This window comes from Argentina silus (assembly GCF_951799395.1).
Source record: "Argentina silus genome assembly, chromosome: 3".
Classification (NCBI taxonomy): Eukaryota; Metazoa; Chordata; class Actinopteri; order Argentiniformes; family Argentinidae; genus Argentina; species Argentina silus.
Genome location: NC_139657.1, coordinates 26435885 through 26457370, shown reverse-complemented (window position 1 = coordinate 26457370; position 21486 = coordinate 26435885). Strand labels below are relative to the sequence as shown.

The window sequence follows — 21486 nt, the reverse complement described above, 5'->3', positions numbered from 1 at the left end:
GTTTTTTCTGTTTTTGGTTTGTTTTTTCTCTGGGAAGCAGACTTTTTTCACATGACATATTCAAACACACAAATATAGAACAGAAGATGTGTTTTTTAACCCCCTCTATAATGTTAATTAGACCCACATTAAATGAGGAATAAGTATCACTGTTCAAAGTGCCTGCTTTTAATCTAGTTTATGTAGTAAATTATAGTCTATTAAGTGCGGAAAACACTCACTAAGTGTACCCTAAGGATGTTGCTGGAACTGTGTATAACTTCTAAGATGAACACTTCATCTTGAGAGTCTACTAATTAAGTTTTATTTTGGCCAACACATTATGTGTCTATTCTCATATTCAATTGTGAAATAGTAAGAAACATCTTCAAAAAAGTGTTTGATAGTTCAAGTTAAATTTCTCAGAGCTGTGTTCATGTCTTTCCTCAGTATGCCAAGATAGTACACTGAATGCGTTGTTGAGAAATGTATTGAACAAAACCCTGTTATGATGGCCTTGGTGTGGTAATATTGGCCAAGCTGATGTGGAGCTCATTTGAAGTGCATTCTCACTTTAAGATGGAGAGCAGGGTTTGCAGATAAAATGTCAAATTGGTGCATGACTGCTTAGCATTACAACAGCTAGCGGCTCCAAAACCACTAAAGACCTGATCCAAAATTCTCAAAGCGATATGGCCATAAATCAGCTGAGCATAAATATGCAGCAAGTAGCAAAATACACATTTAGTTTAGTTTACATTGCAGATTTTACAGTGCAGTACATCTTTTCCTACTGGACTGGACTCCTACTGTGTGAAGCGATAATACAAAAAAATAAACAAATGTGATCATTTAAAATCATCATTTTGATTGAGTCTAATCATGCATTAAAACTGTGTGCATATACCGATTATTGTACATTATACAACTTCTCACCTCTTAGGTGGAGCAAGCTGACATCCTGTCCTCAGAAATGGTGTTCACCATCAAAAAGCTTCCTCGTCTGGGCCACGTGGTCATGTTGACCAACGACTCTGACAGCACGGCCACGCCCGTCCTGGACTACATCCATTCCTTCACACAGGAGGACATCAACAGGGGCCAGATCCTCTACGTGTCAGCTCTCGGACAGGTTTGTGAACTAACCTTTTGGCCTTTGCTGATGTATTGTAGGGCTCCATAAGCACTTAGTACACAAGACTGGTTTCCCAGGACAAATATCAGCAGGACTGCAGCCCTCAATGACTGGAGCTGTGCACCCCTGGTGTATCACATGTTTATTTTGTTCAAAGCGACATTACACTCAAGATTAAAGGTCAAGGTCAAAGTCCCAGATTGCGCTATATGCCTCAAACTCAAATGAATGGAAAAGAAGTGCACTAAATTAAATTAGGAAGGTATACGGTGCACATCCTTCCTATTCGGAGTCAAGGCATATGGATCTACACAAAAGATGGTGACTATGTGGGACTTATATTAACATATTAACATTAGACTAGTTTTGAAAAACAGCTTTTAAATACACATTTTTAGTGACTTTTGAGAAAATAGATAGAGACAAATCTTAAGTTAAAATTGAAGCAACTTACAATGCTAAGGGGGGCGTGCAGAGGGGCATTTACTCTGGTACAGTCCAATCAGTCTTATGGCCATTGATACTGTACTGAATACCAGTGTCTCTCCCTCTCTGCCTGTCTGTCTGTCCTTGGCTGTCACTCTCCTGCATGAAGTCAACACATGCAATACACCCTCTATACTTAAGTTGTTATCATTTCATCAGAGATCAAATATGATAATTCAGATTGATTCACACTATGGCAGATCACTCTGTGGGCTTGGAGAGGCACTTTTCACTCTCTTACCTGCTTTTTTGTGGCCTCTCTCTCTCCCTCTCTTCCTGTCTGTCTGTTCATCGCTGTCACTCTCCTGACATGATAATAATAGCATCAAACAATGTCTTAACACATGCAACACACCTTCATGACCCATAATTACTGTGGTGAAGTTAAAGACATCTAAGATGAAAGCACTCAAATTTGCCAGCTAGTTTGCCTGGGGTGGTGTGAGGGCAGCTGTTAAGTTTTGTGACACATTCATTGCTGCTGCTGCTGTAACAGCTAACCAGCTAGATGACCCTATGATGTAGACTAAGACTGTGATTGTACAAGTAATTATGTAGGTAGCAAGTGTTCTTGGCTTCAAAACATTACTCACTATCAGTTTCACATAACCAGAACTACTCAACTAACATAACAAGTGTTACCAGCCAGTGCTACCAGCTAGGAGAAAGCTTATAGTTTCTCACGTTAGTTTTAACATATCAACATTTGTTCATATGTATTTACTTTTTACTTAAACTTACTGTTTGTTGTTGCCAACAACAACTATTCGGCGAAGTGAGTAACAATGCTGCTGCCATTTAACTCACACAGTGGCACTGCTTGTAATAACTGAGACCAAGTACAGTAGCAGTGCAGAACAGAACAGAACAGAACAGAAGCAGTGGTGGTGGGAGGAGTGTTCACCAGGTTGAAAACAGTGGAGGCCTTTTTAAAAAGTCAATACCTTTTTTCAAACGAAGGTGGACCATTATTTTTATTGAGGGGGACCATTTTGCCTGCTTTTAACATATCCCCCCTGTCCCGGCTTCTACACCTTTGTGTTCTGTCATTCTGTTTGTCTTTACTTTATCAGTTCCATTGCTCCACATTGAGCCATTTGAGCTTTTGATATCCAAAATGCTTTCAAAATTAAATCACTATCGCTTTGGTTATTATTATCCAGGGCAGTGACTCATTCACGGCCGACGTCAGTAATGGATTCACCACCGTTGAAGATCTGCGAGTGGCAGTGGACGTCGTGCCTCGCCTCATCCCAGTCCAAGCCCTCAACTTCACGGTGAGAGAGGGTGGTGGGATGGCCCTCTCCATGGACCTCCTGAACATCTCCCACCCCTTCTACAGCGCCGTCAACATCGACTTTGTGGTGGAGGAGGCTCCGCAACATGGGGATCTCCGCTACCTGGACGGAGACGAACAGGAGCTCAACTTCTTCACCTGGGAAGAGGTAGATACTTTATAGGTTACCTTAGGAAAAGTGTTTGGTTGATTGGTTGTTTGGAGGGAGTGAGGGAGGGAGGGATGGATTGCATTTAGTAGATTAGACAATCTTAAAGTATACATACAGCCATATCACCTGTTGGGAGGGTTCTTTCCACTCAAAATAGATTAGTTGTTTAAATTCAAATCGTAATGACTTAAAAACAATATTTAATACCATTTTGATAATTTCATGAAGTGAATTTAGGAATTTATTAGTGGCTATTTTTAAAAAAAATACCAAATTACTGAGTTGAAACTAACAAAAAAAAACGATTGACTCTCCAATATGATGTCTTGTGGCCCATTAGTATCTTCCTGAAACAAATAAAGAACCTTACCTTTAGTAAACAACCATTAGTAAAAATACTACAAAGAAATGCATATGTTTTAGTTTCATTGAAAACAAAGCATGACTCATCCATTTTGGTTATTCTGGGACCAACAATTTCTCACTGGACCACGAACTATATAATTTGGATGCACCATAGCTTTTTCTAAGCTTTAATTACAAGACACTCACTGAATAATATCCACCTTTCCAAACGTTGATCTTGCTAGTTATTTGTGATGACAACCAAGACTACACTCAGTAGACTAACTTTTCAAAGTAGCTATTCACTATTCTGTGCACTGTATACCTGCTGTTTTTGATTCATCAGGTGGTATTAGGCAGAGGGAATTCGGGTACGGCAGTTGTCTGGTTTCCAACCATGTGGTCCAGAGGCTCGCACATGGAAAAAATTAAAAATACATGAGTGGTTACCGCTGGAAAAGCCTCATGCATTCTGAATGGACCACGGAGCCTAGTGGAGCTTGTTAGTCACTCGATTTACGTTTGCTACGTGTAGCTCTCCTCTCCCCCTCTCCACACTCCTCCTCGCTGGAGGATTTGGGTTGTGGAAAAACTGACAGTGCTGTTCGGCAGCCCAGAGCCAAAATAAACTGGCCTGTTATATTCCTATAATAATGCATGTGCACACAACCTTCCCGCGCTTCGCCAGACACATTTTCCTCAAAGACCCCAGTGTGTGCTCCAACTCCACTGAGGCTTGCACATAGCCATGATTCAGCTAAATCTGATTATGGCCATAGGGGGAAAAAAACAAAACGTAGTCTACTTCGTCTACCATTCTGTAGATGTTATACTGACAAGGTTATAGGACAGTTTCTCTCTTGTTTAGTGCATTCTATGTGCACACTGTACTTTCTCTGTTTCATTTTTTTCTTCTGTTATGCAATGCTTGTTTGGAGGATGAAACACAGCAAGTCTCTAAATGAGAACCACATTGAGGTAGAAGTCTGCGAGACTGGTCGGGGCAGGATGGGGATTGAAATTAGAGCATAATTGTTCCTAAATTAAAGACTGATGTGCTCATACTCATTATGGGACATGATTTGGAATTTCTTTACTGACTCATGTGGGAGCAGTGGTCCTTTTCTTGCCTCAATAGTTCCCGTTCTATTGTTCATGTCTTCACTTACTTTGGTCACATACTTTTCCATGTGATCGGATGCTGCAGACAATTTGCAGACAATTTTCCCCAGCTTTCACTGTATTTTTGTGTTAAAAATGTTACAGTCGATGCATATCAACAATATAAAATGAACTTTTTTGGTTGCCGAGTGCCAACAATAATAATACAGAACTACAACATTAGCCAATATGGCTGTCAAGAAAGTGCTTGACTCAGGTATAGGGTAAGGATAACTCAGTGCTCGTGAAAATGAAACGTGAAAATGAAACAAATCACAGATGTATGGATTAGGGTGATTCTGCTTGGATACAGAACATCTTAGACCAGTGTTTTTCAATTCCAGTCCTGGGAACTTCCAGGGTCAGGGTTCCATTCTCGCCTGGCACAAACATACCTGATTCAATGAACTTGAATTCAATTCAATGAACGAATCATCAAGTCCTTGATCAGTTGAATATGCTGTGTTAATGCTGGGCTAAAACCAACATGTGCAACCCTACAGGGTGTCCTCAAAATCAGGTTAGAAAAAAGCAATGTTCCTCGACCGCTGTCGAATCACTTTAGATAAGCTAGCTCAGAGAGGTTTATATAGCAATGACTTTCATTAAGAGTCTTACTATTGGTTCTTTAAACAAGGAAGCGTCCATTCAACCTCACATTAAAGCCAGGTTCACACACACACAAACACACACACACACACATACACACACTGTACAGTACTGCACATTCTTTGATTAAAAGTGTAGTGAAACATGGTCGTGTCAGATACAAGCATTGCCCTGGTCGGTGTCCAACCTCCTAGTTTGACATCATGTTTAATCAGTATTATTTAAAGATTTTGGAACGAACCGTGGCTTTGTCCCAGATGGAAACAATTGTGACGGCCACATGTCGCACAAGAGCCACTCATTGTTTATTGTATTTTGCAGAAAGGCTGTCTTGCTGACTTTCTTCGATCGGTAATGACACCGGGTGTTTTTCCTATGCAATGGCTGCCATCTGGGAACCATTAGTTTCTAGCGAGGCAGACCCTCCTGACCACCAAGTCATACTACCCCTGGGTGTACAGGGAGCAGGAACTCTAATTCATGCAGGGAGACATTGGAGCCTCTGCATTTCCGCAAAGTTCCATTAGAGTTCCTGGCTAGGTTGGTGGTGTCATTTTCACGTGCAAATTTCACTTGCGCTCACCTGTGGATGTACAGTAGTGTATTTTAAAATGTCAATATCCCTCCCAGTTCTAACTCAGTGTATACTCAGTATATTATTATTATTATAGTATATTATTGATCAATATAGACTGTGGGAAATAGACTGTAATCCTTTCTGTCCTCTATTTTCACTCAAATATATGTACATATACATATATAAGTACACAACATACAGTACCTGAACATGTACACCTTGGTTGAATGTGCGTGTTCCACACACATTGAAATCTATTTATAACATTTATCTATTGTATACATTGCTATTCCTGAACAACGCAAACTTCTGATTGAATGATGCGATTTGAGATCACCCTAACAGTCAAAAACAGCAACCATCTACTTTCCAAACCCTTTCTTCGCGAGCCCTAACATCAAACACATTTTGAGCAAGTCCAAGGACACAGAGGAACTGTTGTTTTGCTCAAGTGACAGATGATGTAGGCCTACTACATTATGTGTCTGTGCCCATTCTCTTTCCCCAGCATTGTGTGACAAAAGTGATTGACTGGCACCCCGGGGCTTCATCTGTCCTTTGCAGGTCAAACTTGGACACATCTACTACCTGCATGACAGCACGGAGAGTGGTGAGGACACTTTCACACTCACAGCGTCGGCCTATGAGATCGAGCGCCGGAGCCTGCCTGTCACCTTCACAGTGACGGTCCTCGCAGTCAACGATGAGCCGCCCAAACTGATGCACAACACCGGACTGGAGGTACTGGTACTGTTGTTTTGTGCACAGTGGATAATGCCATCGTCCATTTAAAGTGCAGTGTATTTAGATATTGTGCTTTCTTTGTACTTTGTATAGGTTGACTATCTACATTCTTCAAGTTAAGAGCGTAGTGGGCCTATTTTCTTTCCTGACCAGTGACCATGACAACTGAACCGAATCAATCCCTAATTATAACTGGGGCCAATAGCTTTTCCAGGTCAGGTCACATGGTCAGGAAAAACCTCTGGGCTCTAGTGATTAGGGGCTGATGTGATTTAATCGAATCTTAGCAACTACTTTGCCTCATCATTTACACTAACTGTACAGTACGTAGCAACATTTACTCACAAGGGACTGGCATTAATAATGTAGATTATTGTTACACATATTGTACAGCCTATGAATTCCTCAAGGCAAACAGACAGGACCTCAGAGATCAAATAGGCAGATTCTACTGTTAGAGCTGGGAAATTGTTGGAAAAAGTCCCCATAATCATCTCATATAGCTGTAAACCAACTGTGTCTTTCAGTACTGTCGACTCTGTCTGTGGTTCGACGTTGCCTTGGCAACCCATATTTTTGGAAAACCAAGATGGTGATAAGACCTCGGGTTTTGGCATAGCCTATGGGGCCAGCGAATTGAAGCGTCTCTCGTGTTGCTGCAAATGTAATATAATTATGCGTCTATTTCTCCACTCACTCAGTCAGACCTGCTCCTCCTATGGGCTCTTTCTGAGCAGCACTGCTTCTGATTTAGAGTAGTCAGGGGCAGGAAATGTGAGCGTCTTTGTAAACAAATAATTTAGAAAAAATATGCTTCAAACTATTACAGTGATGTCATAGACTGTCATCGAGTATGGCTTCCCCTTTTCCTCAACACTATCCCTCAGTCTACCAGACATAGATTGAGGATGAACAGCCTGATAGGCAGTATACCAACAATATAAAATGGCATGTTGTCCTTGTATTCTTTCCTTCATGACCCCTGGACCATAAGTTATGGGACTGGATATCAGTTCCAACAGTGTGTTGTATGTGACTCTTCCCAATGCTCCTCAATGAGTTATCATGGAACGAAAGGAGATGAGCAAAATAGGCATATCAAGACTATTTTGTATACAGCCAACATGTGGCGCCCCCTTGAGGGGTCCCTGCACTGTATTTATGAAGCAGGGACATCCTGTTGAATCCTGTTGAGTTGTATCAGAGCAATTGAGGGTAACTGTGGCAGAAACAATACTCTATTGTTGGCTCCCAAAGAAACCCATCGTCCACTGTGAGGGATCAAATTGAATTTGCAACCCATCCTTTGAGGTGTAAAATGCATTGATTGTTAAATAAACAATCAATTTCCAGCCTAATTTAGATTGAACTTGCCCTACTTGCTTGGGAGCAATTGGGAGCTGCTTGGGAGCTGGTGTAATACTTAGCTCATGCTGCCATCTAGTGGTAAGCTCCATGGAAGAGAAGTGCAGTAATTAATACTGCCACCAGAGATCGTTAGAAATTAATTGTAACACAATACACTGAAAACCAGCAATGTACAATGTCTGTGTATGCAATGTCTGTGTATGAATTTAAGACTGATGTCAGGATATATATGATTTGATATATCATATAAAATAATAGGAATATGTCAACACATGGTTGCTAGTTGGGTTTGTAGTATGATGATATGATGTGAGAAGTATGTATGTTGCATACAATAATATACTGTAAGCTGAAACCCTAAATATAATACACATCCCTTTGCTTATTTAGGACTAATCTAGGCTTTGTGCTCTGGCTTACCTCCGCCCGATTTCTTTGCTCTCTATCTTGAGAGACTGGAGATGGAGGAAGCAGAGAAAGAAAGTACCGGGCAGAACAAATCGATATGTACTTCTCGCTTCCAAGCCCCTCAGCCTTCTCCCTGCTGATTCCTGCTATTTAAGACTGTCTTTCAGGAGATCTGGCCCATTTCTTTCAATTAATGTTCCTTTCAGCAAGCGAACCATTAGAAGTCCATTAAAACCCTTTGCCCAGGGAGAGTAATTCCCTCTATGCTACGTGCTTCATCTTCTGATAACAGGGCCAGCCAGTCCACCATAAAGGAATAATTAACCTTTTCTAAAATCTGTTTTTAAAAATGAGCTTTTTGTTTTGGAGGTTTTAACTTTGTTTTGCTCTGTCTTTCCTCTTTCCTCTTCTCGTTTTCTCTTTTTCTTTCTTTGTGTCTTAATTATTTACTCCCACTTTTCCTCTTCCTCCTCCTCTTTCTCCTTCTTTCTCTCCCTCTCCTTCTCTCTCTCTCTCTCTCTCTCCTTCTCTCTCTCTCTCTCTCTCTCTCCTCATCCTTCTTCCACAGCTTTTGGCGGGAGAAGAATCTGAAATCACCACCAATATGTTGAACACCGAGGACGCAGACACCCCCGCAGATGACTTGGTTTATTCCGTAGAGTCGCCCACCAATGGCATGGTGGCGCTTAAGGTGTCACCAGAAGAAAACATCCAAAACTTCACACAGGCGCAAATAAACAACAGGGAGGTTATCTTTATTCACAAGGGTAAGGCTTGACGAGTTTCTTCTGTTGGAAACTAGAACGAATGTAACAGAACATATGATATTACGTTTTTATAAAGGCATTGCCTATTTATGAAGAAAAGAAAAAAAAAACTGCTAAATGAGAGTGTCCACTGTATGCGAGTAATTTCTGCTCCATTTCACTGTGCCTCGTTTCAATGGAGCAAAATTCTGTCTGATTCCAGCCTAGTTTCTCTGACCTTTCAGGTCACAAACTCACTTTTAGGTGGATGCATTTATGACTCCCCAGTATACAGTAGTGAGCAATCATTCAGCAGCTGTGTGTTCCTCTCATAAACAGTGATGCCTTAATAGCAACTTAATATGATGTTATTTTATAGAGATTACATCAACCTCTGACTTGACCAATCCAATGTATCAAACCATACCCCAGATATAGGGGTCAAATTAATTTACTGTTAATTGAATCAAATTCTACCCTAGTATTGGTATTTCATGCATTCCACCATATTTCATTTTCAGTTTACAGACCAACTTTTGTAACCCCCTACTTTTGTTCCCCCTACATTGTCTAACTTCTGAATGGTTCCTCTTCTACCAGGGCTGGAGTCAGGGGGGTTCAGTTTTACTGTGACAGATGGAGAGCACACATCTCCTCTCTACGGCTTTGTTGTCACGGCAAGACAACTCACCATCACCATGGAAAGGACCTCCCAGGAGGACCTCATGGTTTTCCCAGGTGAGATGCCAGAAGTACCTTCACAGGCATTAAAGATAAACAAGTGCCCATAGGGCCACTGGATAGTATGCCTGTGCACCGCCGACTACGGCTTTGCTGTTAGAGTAAAATGTTCTGAGAGGTATAGTGTATATAAATCTGCCCATACAGTATACGGATATGAAGCTGTACAGAAATCCTGTACTTTACTCGTACCCTAGCATTTGCACCAAACATTTGTTACCAAGCATTTGTTTGCACCTGTTACTGTCAGACGTGAATTAAGCAAAACTATTTGAACAAAAAGGTAAATTAAGGAATATGTTTAAATACCTTGAATATACAGTGTCTTCGGAAAGTATTCAGACCCCTTCACTTTTTCCAAAAATGTTGTTGTTATAGACTCAATTTAAAATGGATTCAATTAAAAGTATTTGCCATCAATCCACACACAATACCCCAGAATGACAAAGCGGAAACACGTTTTTAGAAATTTCAGTAAATTTATTCAAATTGAAATACAGAAATACCTCATGTACATAAGTATTCAGACCCTTTGTTATGACACTCTTAAAATTCCAAATTTACATGAACTATTATCCTTGCATTAAGATGGACTCAATTCAATTTGTTGATGACATTTTTCCATTTTAGCTAATTTTAAGAGTGACATAGCAAAGGGTCTGAATACTTATCTACATGAGGTATTTCTGTATTTCAATTTTAATAAATGTATTGAAATTTCAAAAAACATGTTTTCACTTTGTCATTCTGGGGTATTGTGTGTGGATTGATGGCAAATTATTTTAATTTAATCCAAAATTCTAAATTGAGTCTATATCACAACAAAATGTGGAAGAAGTGAAGGGGTCTGAATACTTTCCGAAGGCACTGTAGGTGTAAACAAAGACAGGTTTGTGGTTTAGCTTTGCTTTGTTTATAGTTTTATTCCTCACTGAAAATAACAGTTGAGAACTGAGCTGGTGCATGTGCAGTGCACTAGTTTTAAATAAATGCTAAAAGGATGTCAATAACCAAATTACAAGAGGACACATTTTTGATATCCTTTCTGTGAGTGCTGAGAGAGAACTTGTCTGCCATAACAGGGACAAGACAAGCCATCACCAATACAATTCTGAACGCTGTGACCAATGAGGACGGAGATGAGATAAGCTACTCTCTCATCAGACCCCCTCGTCTAGGAAGACTGATCTTAGCCAAGGAACAGAACCGGTTTGAGGAAATCACCCAGTTCTCTCAAACCGAGGTGAGTTACTGCACTGCTGCTTTATGAAAATATCTTGGATGGATGGCAGGTATCCAATTATCATTCCTGAGTTTACTGTTTTCCATATGATGTGAGTACTGTGTTGTGAAAAGAAAATGTGCATATGTAATTAGGGTTAGGAGTTTTTCGAAAGTAATTTGTAAGTAATATTCTTCAACAATCGATGGGTATATGTCATAAATGTGTATCTAAAAACGGCTTAATGAATTACGGACTGTGGCTTTAAAATGTCTTTTTTGTCTTTTGGGTTAGGGTTAGGGTAAGGGTTAGTTTTTCAAATTTTGGCTTGAATGTTGATTGTATTGTCCATGATATAAAGTTAATAGATGTATTATCTCATTACACCACACAGTCCTTCATTTAAGGCTAACAAACTTTTGCAAAATAAGCTCTTGCTCATGGGTGTGGGGAGGTGTGCCCCTGTATGTCCAATCAGGTCATTTCTTGTCAATATTTATGTCTATTTAGGGGACCCATCTAGCTCAAGCTCCCCCATAGGTCGAAAGTTCCATATAATCACTTTAAGATTTTGAAGCTAGCTCTTTCCCTGACCTTACCCGTAACCATAACCATGGTCTTAAAACTTACTTAAAGGGGCAATCTGGGATTCAAACAACAACAAAGTGGTCTCCCCGCTACTTTTTTGGTTAAACAGCTGAGAGATTGGGCTGGAGAAATGAAACCACTCTCAAATGATTAGACTGAGCGTTGGATGCAAGGACTGGCCATCCATGAGATCAAAATGTTTTGAAGCTATACAATTGTTTACAATTCAATTGTTTACAAACAATGGAGTAAAACAAACCTATATTTTGGGTTCTGATGGGATAAGACAGTTGAACTAAGCTCATGATGCATTTCTATATTATATTCTTTAAGAATCAATGGCTATTTATCAATAATTTATTAATTTATGTCCGAAATTGATGTAGCGATCCTCGTAATAAGCAATCAAATAATTTTTGTAATGACTTTTTATATCTTTTTCCTGAATGTCTACATTCAATGTTTTTAATGTTTTAAAGGGATAGTTCACTGGACCCTGGAGCAGTTGCCAAGGGGATAAGCTTTGGCAATAAAGCTTTCATGTTGTTTGATAGTATCACAAGAGTGTGCCGAATAACTAAAGCTCTTCAGGCAAAATATATTCAGGTCCAAGAAGCTGAAAAATGATATGGTGATTTGGCCAAAGTGACTCAGCCGGAACCATAGCCCATAGAGTGCAGTGTGTGTGTGTGTGTGTGTGTGTGTGTGTGTGTGTGTGTGTGTGTGTGTGTGTGTGTGTGTGTGTGTGTGTGTGTGTGTGTGTGTGTGTGTGTGTGTGTGTGTGTGTGTGTGTGTGTGTGTGTGTGTGTGAGTTCAGTTCAGTTCAGTTCAGGACAAAGTGACCTCAAATAACATACTCACACGCGCTCACATTCCAGTGTTTAAACTCTCCTCCCAGTTTAGTTACAAACCGAAACCTTTAGTACTTTCCCATAGTATGTCTCCCGTTTTAAAAGAGAGGGATCTCACAGAAAAATAGATATGGTTACAAGAGTCAAAATGCCCAGTGTAAGTGTGTATGTGTACACGCATGGCAAGAAGTGGTACTGTATGATGAATCACTGTCTTTTTTATCCAATCTCTTATGCCTAATCAAGATATTATGATGACATTTTCTTAAGAAATGGGGGTAGTCATACTACTTTTATTTATTGACACAGCAGGAAGACAGAGGCCCTTTCTCAAATGTTAGAAACTTCCTCTTATGTGGGGGAAGGAGGAGAGGATACAAGGAATCGTGTTCCTAACAATTGAGAAAGTACAGAACGGAAAGAGAGAGTACAGGACAGGAGAGGCCAGAGCAGGGCTTGAACCCACAGCCTTTGTTACCACTAAGCTACGACTATCATGATATAATTAAACGACAACCTCCATCTATTTTTCCTTCTGCCACACAGCTGGAGTCAGGAGCTGTCTTCTACGAGCATCAGATGCCTGAGGAGCCCTTCTGGGTTGTGAGGGACTCTATAGAGCTCCTCCTGTCATCCCCTCCAGCCCCAGACGTCCATCACGTCCTTCCCATCACTGTGTCCTACTATGCTGCCAACCGCAACGTCTCATCCCAGCTCTTCAGGAACAAGGGTATGACTAACCTTTACACCAAGGGTGTCTATTCTTTTATTTAATTTTTTATTTCTGTTCATATCCCGCCACCACCAGCCTATATCGGAGGACAACTTTTATTCCAAGCAGTAACATGTCAGGTACTTCTTGGTTGGAACAAAGGCCTGGACCGACACAAGTCCTCTGCAGATAATATTGGACACCCCTGCTTTGACGTTGCCAATAGTATCTACTCTGTCAGCTTGTTCTGAAGTTTAGCTGTTCATTTGAGCTAACAAAGATCCACCTCAATTCAAATCATTGTCACTACATATCCAAAATAATTATATGACAAAATGTATAATCCCCCACGTACGTCGTTGTTTCCCCCTCTTAGGTTTGGACATAGTGCAAGGCCAGAGGAAGGCCATCGACAATTCTATCCTGGATGCCTCTAACCTGCTAGCCAGCCTGCCTGAGTCGGAGCGAGGTATCCTGGATGTGGTGTTCGAGGTGAGGCGCTTCCCCGCCCACGGCAGGATCACCCTGGGGGGCTTGGACCTGTCCCGCCAGACCCCCTACTTCACACAGGAGGAAGTGACACATGGCAAACTGGAGTACCTCCACGACGACTCCGGGGCCTCCTTCGACAGCTTCGCCTTCCGGGCCCGGCTCAACCCGCAGGGCCGCAATGGTGAGGGCGTGACCTCTCCGGCCCAGTCAGTGGTCCTGGAGGACGAGATCTTCAACATAGCAGTCCGTCGCCGTGACTCCAGCCCCCCAGAGCTGGTCAGCCTGGATATGCTCCTGGAGGTCCTCCAGGGTTCCATGACTGTGCTCACCCAGAAGCATCTGAACACCAGGGATGAGGACAGCACTCCGGACGAAGTGCGTTTCACCATCTCCAAAGCCCCGGGCAACGGACACCTGGTCGATGCTGTTACCATGGACCCCGTCTCCGAGTTCACCCAGGAGGCTGTGAACTCCGGGCTGGTGGGCTTTGTCAGTGACGGGAGCCTGTCCGCTGGCTTTATGGAGTTCACTGTGTCGGATGGGAAGCACCACACCGAGCCGCACTCCCTCCACATCGGGGTGCTGGCCCGGATGCTGGTCTTGGCCAAAGCGCCTGAGATCCAGGTGAGGCAGGGCGACGACGAGACCCTGGTGACGGAGGAGATGCTGAGAGCCACCACGGGGGGCCCCATTGAGGAGGAGGTCCTCTACAAGATCACCGGCAACCCCAAGTATGCCGCCGTCATGGTGGACCGGCAGCCGACGTCTGCGTTCACCCAGACGCAGATCAAGGAGGGCCGGGTGAGCGTGCGCTTCATCAAGTCCACCTCCCCCAGGGACAGCGTCACGTTTGTGGCCCGGAGCAGGGCGGCCAATGTCTCTTCTGTCCTCAACATCACCGTGAAGCCTCTGGCGAACATAGCCAAGGATCCACTCTTACCAAGAGGCGCCCTGGTCCAGCTGGACAGGAAGCTGCTGGATGCTACACCTCTGGCAAACAAGACCAGGACGTCCCCGACGTTCAGCGTCATCCAGCAACCGCGGGGGGCTCGCTTTGTGAGGTCAGGAGGGTCCAGTGAGGGCCAGCCCGTGGACACGTTCACTCAGAAGGACCTGGATGAGGGGAGGGTGGCAATGGAGATCCTGCACAGCACCGTGGGGAAGCCAGGCAGCTCTGCTCAGGACGAGGCTCGGTTCCTGCTAAAGGCGCACGGGGTCCCCCCTGCTGAATGTGTGCTCTCCTTCAAGACAGCCCCATACAATGCCTCTGGGGTCTACCCAGCCACCCTCCTGAAGGTACCCTCCGAGTCCACATGGTCCGACAGCAATGACCTCCCCGACGGAGCTGGAGAGTCCCCACGCGTCACCCCACCCAGTCCCCGCTGGAGAGGCAACATGGAGTGGCCGCAAGGAAACGGCCCCACCACCGCCCCCACCGGTGATGGGAAGCCGGTGATGTTACGGCGGAACAACCTGTGGTCCATCCTTATCCCCATCCTGGTCATCCTCCTCCTCCTCCTCTTGGCTGCCATCTTGGCTTACTATCTGGTGCGGCGTAACAAGACAGGCAAGCATAACGTGCAGACGGTGGCCTCTAAGCCCAAAAATGGAGATGTCGGCCAGGAGACCTTCCGGAAAACAGATCCGGCCAATAACATCCCCATGTCGAACATGGACTCCAAAGAGGCCGATCCGGAACTGCTGCAGCACTGTCCAACAACAAACCCGGCCTTAAAAAAGAATCAGTACTGGGTATGAGAGCCGAGCGCTTTGAAATAGAGAAATAGAGAGAGGTAGATCCTCAACCGTTTTGAATGCGGCGTCCTTGAATCATTCCTTACAGTGTCAAAGACCTCTTGCCGTAAAAGTATTACGAATTTTGAATATTATGTTTTGACATCATTGGTCTTTTGCTTATCTCAAACAAACAGTGTGCCAATCCTCAGGTCATGAAACACTGAATATTTCTATTTGCAAACAAAGAGGCAGTTACTAAACTAAAGAGGGTTTCGTCAGGTCTATTTATTGTAGGACATCTGCTGGACATTTATAAATCTTTTTTCACAGGACACAAATGAGGACAGAAACATATATTGTTTGCAAAAGAAAATGATATTTGTGTGCTCCTATGTATTCACCATGCTATTATAGGCCAATATTATTCAATTCAGTACATAAGAAGATAGATTTGAAGTTTTGAAAATAGTTTGATTGTAGGTTTGGTTTGGCAAAGTATGTATATAATTCAATTCATTGAGGTAGATCTATGCTGTATGAAAGAAAATACAAAGTGCCTTTCTTGAGTGTTTTTTGTTTATTTTTCTATAAATATGTAATATGTGTTTTGGTTTGCTTTGTTGTTAGGGTTTTATTCAATCAAACTTGCACTGCTGTATAAAGCACTAGCATAATTAACCATGTTTAACCTGTTTCCAATCGCAGACTGGTTTTGAGTTTTTAAAAATAAAATACTGAAGTAGACTTTTCTCTAAGGTACATGTACATACTTCCAGTTCTCACACTACACTACAACTGTGTGCTGGTCGTAGTTGTGTATCCAAAGTTAACCTTTTCTAAGGCAAGTTTGATTGAATCTCGCCCCAAGTCTTTCCATTTCCAGCTATTCATATTCTATCCCGTAACGCTAAAAGCTGAAGTGTCACTCAAACAGAACTGCTTGCTTAGATCCACTGGACTGACTTATGGCACTGATGACTAAAACTGCACAGTATACAATTTAGTAACCACAGACAGGACGTTACTCACCAGTGGTTGTCGCAAAAGCATCCTTATTGGCTGACAGGCAGCAGTGAGGTCATTTTAGAACTGCGAGCGTTCTATTTTCCAGGCCTGCAATTAAGATGTAATAAATGTTGAGTTCTTTGTTGTGTTTGCTCAAGAGAAACTTCAATATTATGTTTTATTGAATGCACCACTGGTTGGATAATAAGGAATTTGAATTCTGGATGAGAAAAGTTATTCTGTGCTAAGATACATTGTTTATATAGTGTTTTTTTGTGGCCTAAACATTGATATAGCAGCATACATTCCATTTTCAATTAACATAGTTTAAAAAAACATTTTAAATTACAGAGATTTAGTATTGATGTTTGAGAATTGAAATACAAATTAGCATCAAATCGCAACTGTTGAAAATCAGATTACTTTTTTTTTCTCTTCTTGTTTTTATAACCTGTGGAGAAGCCTAAATACGAGTTGAAATAATGTTTTCTGGGTTGAACCATTTCTTGAAATACCATATATGCATAATCATATGTCCTTTATGTAAGTATAAACTTTACAGTGTAAGGAAATTTTAGGGAACACTGATTGACAAACAGTATTTGTTTGAGAAAGAAACTTCACCAGACAATATTAATAGCAGTTGTTCACTGTTTGGAGGTTGTTGTTGTTTTTTTAAATGTATACCGTTTGAGTAATCAAACACCTTCATAAAAGTAAACAAGTCATATCAATAATTACAATTGCAATTTACAGAGACATTGCAAATCAATAATGTCCTTAAATCCTTACAAGCCAATGTTGTTAATAGTTTAATTACATTATTTAAGCAATAATGCCAGAGAGGCCATGATTTATTATTATTATTGTTATTATTATTAATAATAATAATAATAATAATAATAATAATCATTCTTGTGAAGACATCAAAATGTATACAAATAATTACCAATAATTTAGAGCCTTTTATGTAATCTGATTGTCCCCTTTGTGTAATCTGATGAAAACTGACTGGAGGAGATGTTAGAACGCATAGTTGGAAAGCTCTTCGACAAATTGTCTCCCAGAATAACGTATTTGGGCAACAGTTGTACATTTCCTTCCCTTAAAAAATACTATTTATGTACTTTCTTAGATAGATGTGTACATTACCTACCTTCTTATTTTTAGAGGCTGCAGCAACTACTTTTGTCTCTTTTTTTTCTGCAGAGCAAGAGTTACAGATACATCATTTAAGAGACAGGGGATAGCTCAGGAAATGTCTGATTGTTTGTTTCTAAAGTACCTAATATTATAGACAAGAAACCTAGCTATTTCCCTCTTTTTCATTCCATTGATCATTATTTCCTGCCTAAATGGATTTTTTGTAAATGTTGTCTTTTTTGAAATACCATTTCTTGTGTGTACCTCATTGAATATTACTTTGATCATGTAAAACCTATGAGACCTTTATTTGTTATTATTATTTGCTATGCTTACATGTCATTCATTATCTGCTACATCTACAGTACGTATATGCAGTTCTTTCTCTCTTTCTCTCTGTCTATTTCTTCCTCTGTGGGTGTTAACTTCTGCTCAGCCACCATGCCCATCGTGGTTTTTATTTATTTGTTTTGTCCCTTCTACTATACCGTGTACTTACAGTTAGTTATTTTGTTTGTCAGAAATTGATTTTAAAACGGTAACCCCAACAAGTGCCTAAAATAAATTGCCATAAAAGCCCAGTTCTCAGAACAGTTAAGAGATATGTTCATGAAATACTAGACATGTGAGGTGTCTGTGAGGTACTTTTTGACTGTTTTATTGAAAATAAAATGGTTTATAGAGCGAGACCTTAGTGTGTTAGTGTCTCTTTTCTTAAAGCCATCCCTTTGGCTTGGTGACCAGTTATTTATGAAAACTCACTGAATCAGTAAAAATTTGGTGAGGCAACACTTGCACTATTATGCACTCATAACGCAATACTTGTCATCAGCACTTTTACCACCATAATATTAGTATTATCTCATGGTCAACCTAAGATACTATCAGCCATTTTGGGTGTAACAAAACATTTAATTTCATGAGTTGACAATAAAACATGATAAAGATCCTTTAATCTTAGTTAAGTAAGGACATTTGTGAAACTTGACAAGAGTTGCTCTTTTACAGTGCTGTAAATGTCAAAGGGTGTCATACATACTTTTGGCCAGCAGGTAGCATAAGGATGCATGTGGGATATTCAAGAGAGGAGACATATGCAGTCATTCGTCAGCATTTAACAAGCCCCTCTTCAGCCGTCATTCTTTCCTATGAAAAGCCTTTACTCTGAGTGCTAATTTTCGGCTTTTCCCTGCCTTTGCTGTTTCATAGAAACAGGCATGTTTGATTGCTAGTGTTCTCTCTTGCTGTGCCCTTCAATAATTTTGCATCTTTTGAGTTGTACAGTATAACATTCTTGGCCACCATAGCACAATTGTTTACATGTGTTTGGTTATGCTTTATGTCATAGCCAAATTATTTTATGGAACAATATGTTCTTATTTTAACAGAAAGACAATGTTTAGGATGTGAATTTGGTAATGATAATGTTATCTGTTTTCCTATGACGTCCTATGTTTTCACAACAGTCAAGAAAGGTGACATACAGTACGATGTTCCATGATAACACTGCCTAATTATGAGCTTTCTCAAGTCAGGAGGCATATTCAAGAAGTTCACTCCCCAAACTGTGTCTCTGTTCTGAAGGAAGTACTTTTCTTTCTGTAAAATTCCTTTGCAGTGTTTTTTCAGTTGGAGAGAGAGGAAGAGCAGCTGATTGTTGGCTGTGGTAGAATCAGCCAAACAGCTTTTGTTCCAAGTAGATCAGCTCCTCCTGTCTCCTAAAAGAACATTGGGGATAAAAGCACTCAAGAGAGAATACGAATTTGGAGACGTCAGTGTCTTTACGTGAACTGTTGATTGGAGATAGTGGACCAATGTTGTCCAGTTTTTCGATTCAGAACAAAGCAAGAATTTGATAGTTAGTGCCTTGCAATTAACATAATTGCAAACTTACAGGTTCTTAAACTTTCACAATTGTGTAGGAGTGCTGCTATCATGACTGTAGGCTTACCAATGTTTTCAGAGTTGCTCTGGGCGTAGATTCCTCCTGTAAGGTACCCTGTATTCACTGCGCCTGAAATAATGATTGGGGATATGTGAATATATGGGGGTGCTTAACCAGGACAATATATCTTGATTATCTTCTCAAAAAGAAATGCAGGTATAGCAACACTAAAACATTACTGCAAACTGTATTAACCCTTGAGAACATAAAGGTTGGAGCACATGCTGTATGTCAAGATTTGAAGGCACATTGCTGTTGAGGACTCATTTCATCAGATTTCACAAAGACCATGGACCACTGGAATAGTTTTCAGGTCCAGCTCTCTTTCCAATTTGCCTGCATGAGTTCAGGACCATTACATTTGGTCATTAACCTCTAATATCACTGAAAGCCCTGTTTTGTTGACTTTGTGATCTTTTGCTGAGATGGCTCTTCAGACCACTTAAGTATTCGGGATATGTCTGTTTACTTTGCTCAGAAGACTGCTGACAACATCTACAGACACAATTGTTTCTTAAGAAGAGGAGAACATACAATATAATAACCTTTATCCAGGTGTGTTTGCGTGCTTGAGTTATGTAAGGATAAAGAATGCCTTGTGTAAGAAATGGGACAGTGAAGCATGTTTTCTTCTTTTGGCTCTATAGTCCAAAAGTTTAAATTTGAAATCAAACAATTACAATTGCAATTACTACTATTGAACTAGGGATGGGGCAGCGTTGTGTACATATTGCTTTCACCAGTTACAAATGACAAAATAGGCATAAGAGAGCTGTCAATGTTTAGTATTGATTTTAGGCTTTGCACTTGCCTTTGGAGTCTGCTATTGAGGACCAAACATGAGGACCAAAGAGGCGTCAATAAAAGTCAAAGAAACCATTATTAGGCTGAAAAATCTGAATAAAACTATCAGAAACATATGTGAATGTGTCAGAGACTACCATCTGCAGATTACGTCACCAGCCGAACTACAGAGACTTCACTGCAAGGTGCAAACCGCTAGTTATCCTCAAAAATGATGGTCAGGTTACAGTTTGCTAAAAAAAGTACATATAGAGGTCTGTAGAGGTCTTGAAAAAGGTGGAGGGGGGTGTTATGGTTTGGCCATGTGTGGCTGCCACTAGAACTGGCTAACCTGTCTTAATTGATGATGTAACTGCTGATGGCAGCAGCAGAATGTAATCTGAAGTGTATAGAAACATCTTGTCTGCTCGAGTACAAAAAAATGCCTCCAAATTCATTGGATGGCGCATCATCATACAGTAAGACAATGACCCAAAACATACTGCTGTAGACGGATTTGGTGGCGCCAGCTATGTGATTTAAATGTATTTAAATGTGGCTGATACAAAGAGAGTGAACGTCTGATCTTCTATTGTGAATGGTGATCAATGCCCCCCTCTCTCAGCCCGGAACACCTATTTACAGTTGAATGAGCATGCCTGGTGGACGTCTTGAAGATATTGCGCCTTGACTGTCGTCAATTTCTTTGCTATTGTAATGTATAAAGTATAGGCCAACAGGCCTCTCCCACCTATGTTCTATTGTTTGGAGAATATTTAGGAGATACAGACTATTAATTCTTTGAGTTTCTTAGGTTAGGACTAATGTCCTGATTGCATAGTCATTCATAAATACTGTGTGTTCTTCTAAAATCAATTCTCCCAAAATAACTCATAATGTATCCATAATACTACATAATGTTTTATATCATGTTATATTCCATTAGTCAGAGATTTTTCTTGGCACACATAGGGCCCGTTAATACCAATCAATCATTGCTTGAATGCCACAGCCTATTTGAGTATTGTTGCTGACCATGTGCATCCCTTCATGGCCACAATTTACCCATCTTCTAATGGCTACTTCCAGCATGATAATGCACCATGTCACAAAACAAAAGTCGTCTCAAACTGGTTTCATGAACATGACAGTGAGTTCAGTGTTCTTCAATGGCCTTCCTAGTCACCGGATCTGAATCCAATAGAACACCTTTGTGATGTGGTAGAACGGGAGATTCACAGCTTGAAAGTGCACCTGAAAA

The 21486-nt window shown here is 41.0% G+C and overlaps 1 protein-coding gene and 1 long non-coding RNA gene across 2 annotated transcripts in view; both read left to right on the top strand.

Annotated features, from left to right (window-relative positions):
* cspg4 (chondroitin sulfate proteoglycan 4) overlaps positions 1–15457 on the top strand; it is a gene marked incomplete at its 5' end in the record, with an annotated part of 54683 nt that extends 39226 nt beyond the window's left edge. Inside the window, 8 exons of the mRNA XM_083665996.1 lie at positions 923–1111; positions 2764–3045; positions 6305–6481; positions 8829–9027; positions 9607–9744; positions 10830–10990; positions 12955–13138; positions 13497–15457. Coding sequence (XP_083522122.1) covers positions 923–1111; positions 2764–3045; positions 6305–6481; positions 8829–9027; positions 9607–9744; positions 10830–10990; positions 12955–13138; positions 13497–15370 — 3204 coding nt within the window. The 3' untranslated portion in view covers positions 15371–15457. The remainder of the gene's footprint in view (positions 1–922; positions 1112–2763; positions 3046–6304; positions 6482–8828; positions 9028–9606; positions 9745–10829; positions 10991–12954; positions 13139–13496) is intronic.
* Positions 15458–16945: 1488 nt separating this feature from the next.
* On the top strand, positions 16946–18184 carry LOC310802003. Its single transcript, XR_014554133.1, has 2 exons — positions 16946–17335; positions 17391–18184. It is a non-coding gene; the product is annotated as an uncharacterized lncRNA (long non-coding RNA).
* The last annotated feature ends 3302 nt before the right edge of the window (positions 18185–21486 follow it).